General features: G+C 46.4%; 1 protein-coding gene across 1 annotated transcript; it reads right to left on the bottom strand.

Moving 5' to 3' along the window:
* Positions 1-1,873: 1,873 nt before the first annotated feature.
* On the bottom strand, positions 1,874-12,851 carry Smkr1 (small lysine rich protein 1). Its single transcript, XM_021165243.1, has 3 exons — positions 12,789-12,851; positions 9,438-9,611; positions 1,874-2,373 (listed from the first exon to the last, which is right to left on the bottom strand). Exons 1-3 carry the CDS (start codon positions 12,849-12,851, stop codon positions 2,176-2,178), a joined length of 435 nt encoding a protein of 144 aa, XP_021020902.1. The 3' UTR covers positions 1,874-2,175.
* Positions 12,852-13,094: the final 243 nt, after the last annotated feature.

Below are 13,094 nucleotides of genomic sequence, written 5' to 3'. Positions count from 1 at the left end.
ACAAAGTGAGTGCCAGGACAGCCAGGGCTACACAGAGAAACCCTGTCTCGAAAAACCAAAAAAAAAAAAAAAAAAAAAAAAAAAAAAAAAAGACACAGGTGGACGGACTGCATTCATTACCAACTCTGATGTGTTATGAGTGCTCAACTTTTGCACCACCGGGATTCTTATCATTTCCTCTGACATCTGTCCTGGGCTGCAGCCACTTTTGGCAAACTTCATAAACCTCACACAGCAATATGTAGTTCAACTTAAGTGACCCAGAGTTAACTGTAGCTGCTCTTGCATGGCCTTTGCCTCCATGAACTGGCTCTGAGCACCGGACTGTGACTAGAGCACACACTGCAGGATCAGGGTGGTGGGCTGGGGGAAGCAGTGAGGGCCAGGAAGGCAGAGGAGGAGGCAAGTAAGGAGGGCTGCAATCAGGGATACCATCTATACATGAAACTGCCCCCTTACAAGTGTCAAGGTCTTTGGAAATACGTAACTTGTTTCCCACATTTTACCGGGGCTCAGAGATAAGGGCTCCAGTCTCCGGAGACTTTTGATTTAGACCTTTGTGCAGTCCTGGAACCTGAGAATTTGGGAATTCTTGACTGTCTTTTACCTTGTGTAACGAGCATGTGTCTTTGGGGTCTAAGGACAGGGTATTACGGTTAAGTCTGGAATGTTCCACAATGATTCATGGATTGAAGGTTTAGCTGTGGCCCAGCACTGTTCAGAGATGACTGGGACATTAGGACCATAATCATATCGGCGGATTAATCCACATTAACGGACTCAGCTGAACTGCGCTTGATGGAAACTGTAGGCAGTAGGGTCTTCTTAGGAGAAGGCAGTCATCCGAGGCACATTTTTGAAAAGTGTGTCTTGGTCGCATGCATGCATTTGGGAGGCAGAGGTAGACGGAGCTCTGAACTCTAGGCTAGTCTGGTCTATACTGTGAGTTCCAGGCTAGCTGAGGTTCACAGTGTAGGGAGCCCCACTTCAGGGAGGAAGGAAGGAAGTGTCTTGTCTGTGACCCTCACAACTTTTCCTCCCTGGCCACTCTCTGGGGCCTCTTCTGCCCTGTGTTCTCATGGCCACAGTACTCTGCTCTGTCTTGTTCCCCAAATAATGCGGCCAGCCTCTCAAACTGCGAGCGAGTGGCAAGGAGTCTTTCCTCTTTTAAGCCGCTTTCCTCGGGCCTTCTGTCACAACAACTGAAATCCAGCTTACTTGACTTGCTCCCCTTCCTTCATCCACCACACAGGTGTGTGAGTGTGTGTGTGTGTGTGCAGACACGTGTAGAGAGACCACTGATTGACATCGGTACATTCAGTCTCACTGAACCTGGACCTCACTATCAGCTAGACTGATTGGCCCGCAAGCCCCAGGGATCCTCCGGTCTCTGCCTCCCGGAGTGAGGATTATAGGCATGTACCACACACAGTGTCTGGATGCCACGGGGATGCTGGGGATCAAACTCAGGTACTTGTGTTTCCATGGCAACTACTACATCCAGAACCATTTTCCTGGCCCCAACTCTTCTTCACCACAGGCTTGCACACCTGGCAAGATGATGCTCGTGACGATTTTAGTCTCCACCGACTGGAGTGTGTAGTTAATTCGAATTAGAAAAAGACTGCTAAGCAGAAAATTATAAAAAACAAGTTATTTATTTTCCATTTTGTTAAAAAAGGGAGGAGGGTCATTTAATGGCTCTTCCTGAACAGAGGCCCCCGGTTCATCCCCAGCATCGAAAAAGAAAACAAAGAAAACCCCAAAACCAAACCACAGTAGAAAATGTGTTTCCAAGTTAGGCCTGAGCTTTCTGCCTGGTCCTTTCTGAGCCGACCCCTCACCAAAGAAAACGACTCACACAAACTGGAGCTGCCTTCTGAGAACAAGGTTTAATTCAGTCTAGAATTATGATTATAATATTTTAAAAAATTACTGCTAGTGCCAGGGCAACCTTTATGAACTACTCTTCCTGATTACGTCTGAAAAACCAAAGTGGCTTACCTAGTGCCTGGCTTAGCTTCGGAAATAAAAAACGGCGTTTGCTATCGCAGTGGCTATGTGTTTCCGCTTGTCGTTTAGAGCCCGTTTGGCCGAAGTCCTTGAGTCTAAATGCATTCTCCTACTTTCTGTTCTTTGAGACCAAGGCGTGCTTTGAATTCTATCACCTAAATCTTATTTTTTCCCCCTTTTCCCTTTGGGAGCCCCTGGCCAGGGGAAGCCTCGCAGGTACAGGCAGTCGGCAACATTGTGAGCAATGTAGTACAGGTTCAGCATGGCTGCCGGGCTCATGATGTCCACTTCCGGCTTCTTCAACTTCTGCTTCTTCCCGGAGGTCTTGGGCCGGCCTTTCCCTTTCTTCCCTTTACCTGGCTTTCAAAGACAAGCAAAAACATGGGAGAAGATTACTTTTCATCACCTCGTGTGACTTTTTCCTTCCTTCCTTCCTTCCTTCCTTCCTTCCTTCCTTCTCTCTCTCTCTCCCTTCCTTTCTTTCTTCCTTTCGTTTTATTTATTTATTTATGATACGGGGTCTCACCATGTAGACCTGGCTGGCTGGCCTCGAACTTGCACAGATCTGTCTGACTCTGTCTCCCAAGTGCTGGGATCAAAGGCATGCACCATCAAGGCCTGCTGGAAGCAGCTTTCTACATTTTCTTAGTGACTTTAATGGGGTGGGGGTGGGGGGACCACAAACTGTCCCAACAAATACATTTACATGTTCAATATAACTATGAGTCTGAAGGTTCCCAACACAGAGTTGGTTAGTGTTGGAGGAAAGAAGAGGCTAGTCCCTTTTGATGTCTACACACATCTCACAAATACATATAAAGATTACATATCATTAAAAAAAATGCTTGCCTGGATCAGGAAGCATCAGATGCCACCGACTGTGACAAGTGCTTGTTAAGCAGCCCTTGATAAAGAGACCTATGGCCCCTTCTTATGTGGCACTTTGTTGTATTCTGATTTGCATAAGCTGCAAGAAGACATGGCATTGGGCATGCAATGTCTCAGAGATGCACACTAAAACTGTAGAGACAAAAATCAAAGACTAGAGCCATGCTTCCCTGTATGGCTGCCCTTGCCACACCCTGCAGAAGAGCCGGAAGCACAGAGCTCGTATGCTTTTGCTGCTTTCTGAACTGGAGGAGTGGGCCTATGGGGATCCATTTTACCAAATTATTCTTGATTATTTCCCTGGAGGGCTGCATACTAAAAGTTAAATTTCAAACAAATTATACAGCCAGGAGACAAAAGCATATCTTGGCCTTTGTTATGCAAGCACTTTCTACATAAGCGGTTTCAAGATTTAAGTGTAGAAGTAGATGCAAGAGGAGACTCAGGGTCTGAGAGCAAGTGAGGCTTGCCATCATCTTCATCATCACAAAGCTGTGCTTCAAAGTAGACAGGCACCAGTCCTATCTGCAAAATAATCTAGCAGGGGCTCGGTGAGGTCACTCGTTAGGCGCTCAGTGACATCCAGCAGGCTCAGTGACTAGCTGAAGAGGTCAGAATCCTCTAGGAAATGTGAGTGGGGACTTTCCTGCTTCCGCAATAAACTGTTGCAAAGTTGTGGTTGTTTTAACAAGTGTGCACAACCAAGCTGCACTCCTCTAGGTCCTGAGACCACCTCGCCATACAGAAAACGATTGATGGGAGAGCATCTCTACCCTGTCTCCTCTAGCTAGGGAAGAGGGAGTGTGCACATCACCAAAGCTCAGCCAAGGCTAAGCATTTACAGAAAACACACGTCTTGTTCTTAACTTTTCACTCACAATGTCCCAAGTTAAACAAACAAAACGGTTAATGTGTCTAGAATAGAAAAATATTTTTCCCTCAGGCGAAATGTAGTATATTCCTAGACACTATATCCAGGGATGAATATGAGAAATAATGTAGTGAGTAAATACAGGTGGTGGGGCTGTGGAGAGAGGGGGCTGTGGAGAAGTGGGGGCTGTAGAGATGGGGCTGTGGAGAGATGGGACTGTGGAGAGGTGGGGACTGCAGAGATGGGGCTGTGAAGAGATGGGGGCTGCAGAGATGGGGCTGCAGAGATGGGGCTGTGGAGATGGGAGCTTCAAAGATGGGGCTGTGAAGAGATGGAGGCTGCAGAGATGGGGCTGTGGAGATGGGGCTGGAGAGACAGCTCAGGGGCTAAGAGCAGATGCTGCTTATCCTGAGGACCAAGTTCAGCTCCCAGCCTCCACATGGGTTTGAAGTTCACAACTGCTTATAACTTCAAGGATCTTACAAGCCTTCTGGAGTCTGAGTACATCTGCAAACATATGCACGCATGCACGCACGCACGTGGGGGCACACACACACACTTAATCTTGTAAAAAAAAAAAAGAATACAAATAAAAAAAATATTATGAAGTCCAGAAGACTGCCTTGTGCTGGGAAAACCTCTCCACGGGGTACAGGGTGCACACTTTGGAGTAAGTTCTTTAAGATTTTGAATGTTTTCTCTTTTTCATAATTTTATACTTTCTTTTTGTTTTTGTTTTGTTTTCTTTTTCCAAGACAGGGTTTCTCTGTGTAGCCCTGGCTGTCCTGGAACTCACTCTGTAGACCAGGCTGGCCTTGAACTCAGAAATCCGTCTGCCTCTGTCTCCCAAGTGCTGGGATCAAAGGCGTGTACCACCACTGTCCAGCAATCTTATACTTTCTTGACTGTCAGTGGTCAATGGCTCACCTGAAAACACTGGAACAGATTGCTGTGTGTACATGGGGCTAAATCTTTAAAATGGGTTGAGAACAGTTTAACTTTTTCTTTAATATTTCTTTTAGGAATATTTATTTTATTTTTATGTATAGGAGTACACTGTAGCTGTCTTTAGACACACCAGAAAAGGGCATCAGATCCCATTACAGATGGTTGTCAGCCTCCATGTGGTTGTTGGGAATTGAACTCGGGACCTCTGGAAGAGCAAGTCAGTGCTCTTAACCACTGAGCCATCTCTCCAGCCCTCAGTTAAACATTTTTAGTTTTTTTTTTTCTTTTTTCTTTTAAAGATGTTGTCTCACTATATAAACCAGGCTGGCTTCAAATTTACACAGATCCACCTACCTCTGCCTCCTGAGTTCTGGGATTAAAAGTGTACCAACAATGTTCAGCTAAATTCTTAGAAATTGGCAAACTGATTCCAAAGATCAGATGGAATTGCAAAGGACATAAGATAAAGGCTTTTAAGAATTTATTCAAAGTTCTTATCTTCTTGAAGACACTCCCAAAATTCATCTAGAAATGCAAAGGACTTTGAAAAAGGGCACAGTTGGAGGCTAACATCAGCTAACTTCAAAGGTTCTTCTAAAGCTACAAAATCACACCAGGTGCTAGTGGGGTCAAGACGAATAAACAGATCAATGGAACAGAATAAAGAGCCCGGAAACGGGCTGGAGGGACAGCCTAGCGGCTAAGAGCACTGTCTGCCCTTCCAGAAGCCCTGAGTTCAGCTCACAACCACCTGTAATGGGATCCAATGCTCTCTTCTGGCATACAAGTGTACATGTAGATAGAGCCTCATTTACATAAAATAATAAATTTTTTAAAGATAGATTTATTTATTTATTTATTTATTATATGTAAGTACACTGTAGCTGTCTTCAGACACTCCAGAAGAGGGCGCCAGATCTCGTTACGGATGGTTGTGAGCCACCATGTGGTTGCTGGGATTTGAACTCAGGACCTTCAGAAGAGCAGTCGGTGCTCTTAACCGCTGCACCATCTCGCCAGCCCAAAATAATGATTTTTTAAAAAGGAGAGCCTGAAAGTAGCTGCACACACGTACGAGGGAATTGCTTTTCAGGGAAAAACGTCAAAGTCAGGATTGTCAGTTCCCTGCAGCAGCCCACAACCTGTGGGTTGTGACCCCTTTGGGGTCTCCTAAGACCACTGGAAAACAGATATATTTATGTTACAATTCATAGCAGCAACAAAGTTACAGTTATGAAGTAGCAATGGAAATAATTTTATGGTTGGGGGGCACCACAACACGAGGAACTGTATTAAAGTGCTCCTAGGGCTGCGAACCACTACAGTATATGGTGCTGAAATAATGCCGGTCTATTAACAAAATACAAAAGCAAGGAATTCCAATTAATATTTGAACTACACCAACCAACCAAACAAACAAACAAAACCCTTAAAAATTGATCATAGGCCTAAGTATAAAACCCCAAATTACAAAACCTTTAGAGACCTATGGCCTTCAGTTTGGCAAACATTTCCTCTTGAGTATAATATCAGAACCACAGCTCATGACTATGAAATACCCCTATAGGTCTGTGTGTTTCAACACTTGGTTCCCAGCCACTGGTGGGGCTGTTTGGGACAGATGCTGACCCCTCCTCCTGTAGGTGAGAAGTAGGGAGGAGCCTTGCTGGAGCAAGCATATCTGTGGGGTGGGCAGAGTGGTAGATTTTGAGGTTTTACAGCAGGGACCCACTTGCTCTCTTCTTCCTGACTCCAGGCTGAGTTCACTCCCTGCTCCTCTAAGGTTTGCCACGGTATTCAATCATAGCAGCAGAAAAGTATGTAATGTGTCCTGAAGAACAAGTTGCTGAGCTCGCAGTCAAAATGTAAAATGTCTGCTTACCAATAGGTATCAAGAGATGAATGCTAAGCCAGAGACTGGGAGAAAATACTTCTAAAGCAAACGATAGAGAGTGCCCGACACACAACAGTTAAGAGAACCACCCAATAACAACCAGCAAACTATTCACCTGAATCCTTTCCTGAAAAGGAGACAGGGGAAATGAGCACACGAACGGACTCTCAGCATTGTTAGACATCAGGCATATACAAAACCTACAAGATACGCAACACACATGAGTCTGAGAGCTCGTTAGACGGCCGAGTGTATCAGGTAACGGCGAGCAAATGGAGAACACAGCTGGAGTTATCACAGAGAAAGGAGCTTCAGTTGAGGAAATGCCTCCATGAGATCCAGCTGTAAGGCATTTTCTCAATTAGTGATCAAATGGGAAAAGTCTCCTTGTGGGTGGTGCCATCTCTGGGCTGCTAGTCTTGGATTCTATGAGAGCAGGCTGAGCAAGCCAGTAAAGAACATCCCTCCATGGCCTCTGCATCAGCTCCTGCTTCCTGACCTGCTTGAGTTTCAGTCCTGACTTCCTTTGGTGATGAACAGCAGTATGGAAGTGTAAGCTGAATAAACCCTTTCCTCCCCAACTTGCTTCTTGGTCATGATGTTTGTGCAGGAATAGAAACCCTGACTAAGACACTACCCACAAGGCCTTTGCCTTGAAGTATCATTCTCTGGCCCCTCACCCTAGGGTTTGTTGTTTTTTGTTTTAACTACTATATTGGTTACTTTTCTTTGGCTGTGATAAAACACTATGACCAAAAACAATTTATGGAGGAGCAAGATTACTTTTGCCTTACAGAGGGAGACTTCCTACTGAGGAGGCGGGGCAGGAAGCAGAGAGTGAAGTGGGAGGGGAGTCTGGGAGATCTCAGGGCACTCCCCACACCCCATCAGGGACAGACTTCCTCCAGAGCTGCACCACCTCCCTAAACAGTGCACCAACTGGGGACCAAGGGTTCAAATATCTGTGTCTATGGAGGATAGTCTCATTAAAACCATTCCAACTACTTAATAGTGATTAATAATTAATAGTAACTGAGAGAAACCCAGAGGGTTTGTTTGTGAGTTTACCACTGAATTCCTTAGCCTAAACCATTATTTGGCACACCGAATGGATGAACCATTTGCTAAATGAATAATGAATTACAATCAGATGGTGTGTTGGTTCAAATATGAAATGTCTCGAACAGGTTCACATGTTGATTGTTTATTCCCAAGAGGGCCTTGAGGAGACTTTAGGGGGGTAGAGCTAGGTAGCAGAAGTAGGTCTTTACGGGTGGGTCTCACCTGGTCCTACCGTCTTTGCTTTCTGACCTGCCCTGTTGGACTCTCTGCTGCCCTAAGCTCTGCCTTCTTCACTACAAGGGACCAAAACTTGAGTGTGACCCCGAATAAGCCCTCCTTCTCTTGAACTGTTGTTTCAGGTGTTTGGTCATAGCCACCTGAGAAGAAATTAATACAGAGGTTTTGCGGTTGGAGAGGCTATACAAAGATAAAGGGACCAACCAAGATCAGAGTGGCTGTCCACAAGCAAATGGGGAGTAGGGCAGGGTGGGATGGAAAGGGGGAGGGGCGATCAAGTCTGGAAAGCAAGTGAAGAGCAGCTTTGGCCTTCAGCCTCTGTAAACTAACAAGCTGGACATTTATACAAAGAGCAGGAAGACGCCATTAGTTTCGAGGGCTTTGTAAGTTATTCTTCATTTTCCTGGATCCGGCAAAAGAAGAGCAGTAGTGTAGAAGCCTAGAAACAAGTCAGGAAATGGCACCTTTACTTAAGACCCACAGGCTTACTAAACACATTCCAAACTGCAGGCTAAAGGAGAAGCAAGGCAGGCAGGATACCTCAAGCGTGGTGCAAAGGGCTGTGGGTACTTACAGGACAGGAGGGAGCAGGAGGTATTTCTATGCTAGGAGATAAAAAGACCAGTAGCCGCGATAGGGCAGGTGTAAGGTGAGCAACACCGGCCTAGTTCGGGGAACACTTTTCCTTAAGCAGAGATGGTAATACCATAATTGTGCAAGAAGTTGAGGCCCCTTTACCCAGTGCATGCTGAGCATCAAGTTCAACAGTGAAGAGAACAGCGAGTCCCTGAGGGCTGCGGCAACAAAACCACAGCCACTCTAGGAAGAAAAATGAGGCTGGGAAGGATGGCGATCGCAGGATGCAGGCTGAAGAACAGGAGGGATCCTGGCAGGAGGAGGGTTAGGGTAGGGTGTGGTTAGATGCAGTGTGGACACCTCTCCCTCCCACCAGGGTCAACCTTACTTTCTCTATTACATGCAAAGAATTCCACCATACAACTCAGGGCAACCTGGACAGTCCCTTATTGGCGTGTACTTAGTTTGGGGGAATCCAAACCTCGTTGCTGATCTTCCTCTATTTCCCAAACGCCAAAGCATCTTCTAGGAGTGAAAAAAGTTACCCCACAGAACCAAGGGACTAACACCAGTTTCACAGAAAGGGCACAGCCTGAATCTGCCGCTGCTGTCCATCAGATGCAGGTCATCTTAAATCCATCCTAAGTCTGTCTCAGAGTGCGCCCTCCTACGACACGCTGGGTTGAACTGTACCGGTGGGGACGACAAAAGGCCTAGGTCTCAAATGCTTACTGGGGTTAAGGCGAGCGCTTGCGAACCTCCCACTTTAAGATGGGTATTTCCATGGTCATTTCTTTCTCAGCTGAGGTGACTGTGACACCAGTCCCCAGTCTCGAAATTCAGGCCCCACATTTCTTCCCCATACCCCCCACCTCTACTCCCCCACCCCGGCGTCGCAGTCTTCCGCCCAGATCCTGGCGCTTCCCTAGCCTCCGCGAGCGCTCTCACCGGCGTTCTGCCGCCTGCCCCGGCCGTGGCCGCACCTCCAGTTGGGCGCCTTCGCGGTGTGCGGAGGCGCAGATGCTGGTAAGCAAGGCTCGGCTCACTCCACTCGGGGCGGCACCCGGACAGCTCGCTTTCGAGTGCACAAACCCCGCCGAACCTCGAACTGTTTATTTGTTGCTAGGGCACCGGGGCGGGGCATGCCGCACTGGGCGGAGCCCTTGTGAGCTCAGTTTGTGTGTTCCGATTTGCTCTGCCTACTCTGCTGTTGCGTTTCGCTTTGGTTTACGCGGAGGTGACAATTTTACGGAACTCAAACTGAGAGCAAAGTTGCAAAGTTTTGTCTCCGGTGGTGCGATTGGGCGGGGCATGAGGGGAAGGGGCAGGCCGCCAAGATCAGCAGTTTTGTCTTTGGGAAGGAAAGGCTAGAGAGAGTGTAAGCTAAATCAGTCTCTTGAAATCTTCAGAAACTATTTCACTTCTTCTGATAAACAAGAGTAAGGTCTCTGAGGGTCGAGGTGAGAATAACAGAAGAAATGTCTGTTAGAGAGTCTAGTACAGGCCTCAGGAGAGGAAAGTGGGCAGGGTTCGTACATTATGGGTGGGATTAGCTTCTAACCTTGTGAGTCCATCCTTTTCTCCCAGAAAGGGAATGCGTTTGGGCGCATAACTCCATTTTTTTTTTTTTTTTTTAGAACTAGCAATTCCATTTTATTCAGTAAGCAGATATTGTATATCTGTCGCGTGCCTGACTCCCGCTTGCCCTGGGAATTCAGCGCCCAATATGAGTCAAGGTTCTTGAACTAAAAAGGTTGGAGGAGGAAGATGGGAACACAGCAAAGAGGAAGGGTATGAATTGCAAGCTCTGGCCACAGTTAAAAGTGATAGGTACAGAGTTGGCTCAGTGGTAAAGTGCACTTGCTTTTGCAGAGGACCCAGGTTGGGCTCCCAGCACCCACAGGGCAGTTCACAACCATCCAGTCCCAGGGATCCAGCGCCCTCTTCTGACCTCTACAGGCACCAGGCAGCTCGCTATATAGTGCACTGATACACATGCAGACAAAACACTCACCACACACACACACACACACACACAAAACAAACAAATAAACGTTACAAAACAAAACAAACAAAAAACCCAAACGACCAGGAACAGTCCAAATCATGGGCCGGACATGGTAAACCCAGAGCAGGAGGCAGGTGAACCACGAAGCAGGGTAAAATCCTAAAAAGACCTTACAAGCTATGGTAGGTTTTGCTAGCTTTTCTCCAGCCTGGTTAGTGAAATGACTTTCAAAATCAAGTCTTTATGTCCTTTGGAGTTTGCACTGACAAGACTGTGCTTTGTCTGGCAATTTTATCATGATTTATATATCCCTCGATATGGCAAACTCTGTTTTCTCCTTTGTGGACTGGCTTCTAATCCAAGGATTGGGAGTGAGCCCCTTTTCCTGCCTGTATCTCAATGGTTTGTTGTTTTGTTTTTTTCTTCTTTTTTTCCCAGCTTTCCAAGGTTAATCTCTACTGGGATCATTTCAAAATTTGTTTTTTTTTTCTTTCTGATCAACATCTTGTTTGTGATGGTGGTACCATGGTGAAGTGGGCTCTTGACTACATATAAGGTTAAGGAGACTTCATATGTGTTGGGAGTGACAATGGGGTGTTTTGAATGATCACAGCCCCCACAGGCACATATATGTGAATGTTTGGTCCCTGGTTGGTGGAACTATTTGGGAAGAATGAAGAGGTGTAGCCTTGCTGGAGGAGGTGTAGCACTGGAGGGCGGCTTTGGCAGTTTCAAAAGTCCATGCTAGACCCATCCCTCCTTCCCCTCCCTCAAACTTATGGATAAGAAGTAAGCCCTCTGGGGTGGGGTGAGATGGCTCAGTGGGTAAGAGCACTTACTGCTCTTCCAAAGGTCCTGAGTTCAAATCCCAGCAACCACATGGTGGCTCACAACCACCCATAATGAGATCTGATGCCTTCTTCTGGTGCATCTGAAGACAACTACAGTGTACTTATATATAATAATAAATAAATCTTTAAAAAAAAAAAAAGAAGCCCTCAGCTCCTGCTCCAGTATCATGGTTACCTGCCTGCTGGGATGCTCTACATCATAATGGTCATGGGTTCACCCTCTGAATTTGTAAGCAAGCCCCCCAATAAATGCCTGAGTGAGGCGGGGGTGCGGAGCAAAGCGTGGCAAGGAGCGAGCAGGGCCAGAGCAGAGCGAGGCCAGAAAGAAAAAGTTTGTAAATGCGTTGTTCTATAAGTTGGTCATGGTGTCTCTTCACAGCCATGGAAGAGTGACTCAGACAGACAGTGAGTGGTCTTTATTCTGAGGGAATATTATACAAATGCAGGGCTCACTTTATAAGCTGAATAGCTCAATACAAAATGGAAATAGGAGAAAGCAAGAGAAGGAACCACTAATATCTCCCACCCCCCACGCCTCCTGACGTTCTCAGGTCTCTACAGCAGCTCGCACTCCCAGGAAGCTCCAAACTGTCAACGTACCTGGCATCACACCCTGCCACCCCTGCCTTTGGCCTAATGTCGCTATGATCACTGCCATGTTCCCACTTGTATGGTCTTTGCCTGGGCTGCTGCAGTCCTGACATCCTGCTGCCCTGACTTCTAGACCCCTTTGTATTTTAAAGCACAGCACAAGCACATATCTATGACTCAGAGAGCTTTTCTATTTTTTAAATATTTTATTTATTATATGTAAGTACACTGTAGCTGTTTTCAGACACCCCAGAAGAGGGCATCAGATTTCGTTACGGATGGTTGTGAGCCACCATGTGGTTGCTGGGATTTGAACTCAGGACCTTTGGAAGAGCAGTCGGTACTCTTAACTGCTGAGCCATCTCACCAGCCCCTTTTTTTCCTTTTTAAAAAAGTTTTATTATATGTAAGTACACTGCAGCTGTCTTCAGACACACCAGAAGAGGGCATCAGATCTCATTACAGATGGTTGTGAAACACCATGTGGTTGCTGGGTTTTGAACTCAGGATCTCTGGAAGAGCAATCAGTGCTCTTAACCGCTGAGCCATCTCGCCAGCCCTCAGACAGCTTTTCTAGCTCCCTTCTTAGCACCACAAATGTTTGCCAGTCTCGTTCTTCTCTGGGGGTTGTGATTCTGTCATGCCCTTGGCCGCTGCTTCTGTGTTCTCTGGATCTTGAATGCCCTGTTGATCAGAAGCCCCGTTGAAGGTTAAGGCCAGGCAAACAGGAGCAATACTCTGCCTGTTAGACGCAGCCCAGATCTCTGCAGCAGCCACTCGTATGTAGGTAGGCACAGTATGTACTTCCTGTCCCCACGTTCAGTGGGAAGTAGAGTCCCCTTCACTCACGCTACCAAGTGTGAGGGCTACTTCCTGCTCAAAAGTCAGTGAGTTACCAGAAGGCACAGCCATCATTTTCTGTTGCTGTAATAAGATACCCAAGGTAAGGGATGACAAAAGATTTATTTAGCACACAGTTTGGGAGACTGAAAGATCAGAAATCCTTTCAGTTTCTCATTCTGTGAGGTCATAATGTTAGGTGGATGTCATCAAGACAGGAATGCATCAGAATGTGGTAAAAGAGGGAGGGTGCCAGAAAGACTTAATGGTTAGGCTCTTTATTTATTTATAAAGATTTATTTTATTGATATGAGT

The sequence above is a fragment of the Mus caroli genome, chromosome 6, assembly GCF_900094665.2.
Source record: "Mus caroli chromosome 6, CAROLI_EIJ_v1.1, whole genome shotgun sequence".
In the NCBI taxonomy this organism is placed as follows: Eukaryota; Metazoa; Chordata; class Mammalia; order Rodentia; family Muridae; genus Mus; species Mus caroli.
Note: the sequence above shows the minus strand (reverse complement) of the source record. Positions and strands in the feature narration are given on the sequence as shown.

Excerpts from the sequence above, each read along its gene's own strand:
- Smkr1 (XM_021165243.1), bottom strand. The coding sequence starts at position 12,851 with ATGGCTGTGCCTTCTGGTAACTCACTGACTTTTGAGCAGGAAGTAGCC. Across the intron at positions 9,612-12,788 it reads TAGCCCTCACACTTGGTAGC|CAACAAATAAACAGTTCGAG; the intron begins GTGAGTGAAGGG and ends CCGGTGCCCTAG. Across the intron at positions 2,374-9,437 it reads GGGCAGGCGGCAGAACGCCG|CCAGGTAAAGGGAAGAAAGG; the intron begins GTGAGAGCGCTC and ends TGTCTTTGAAAG.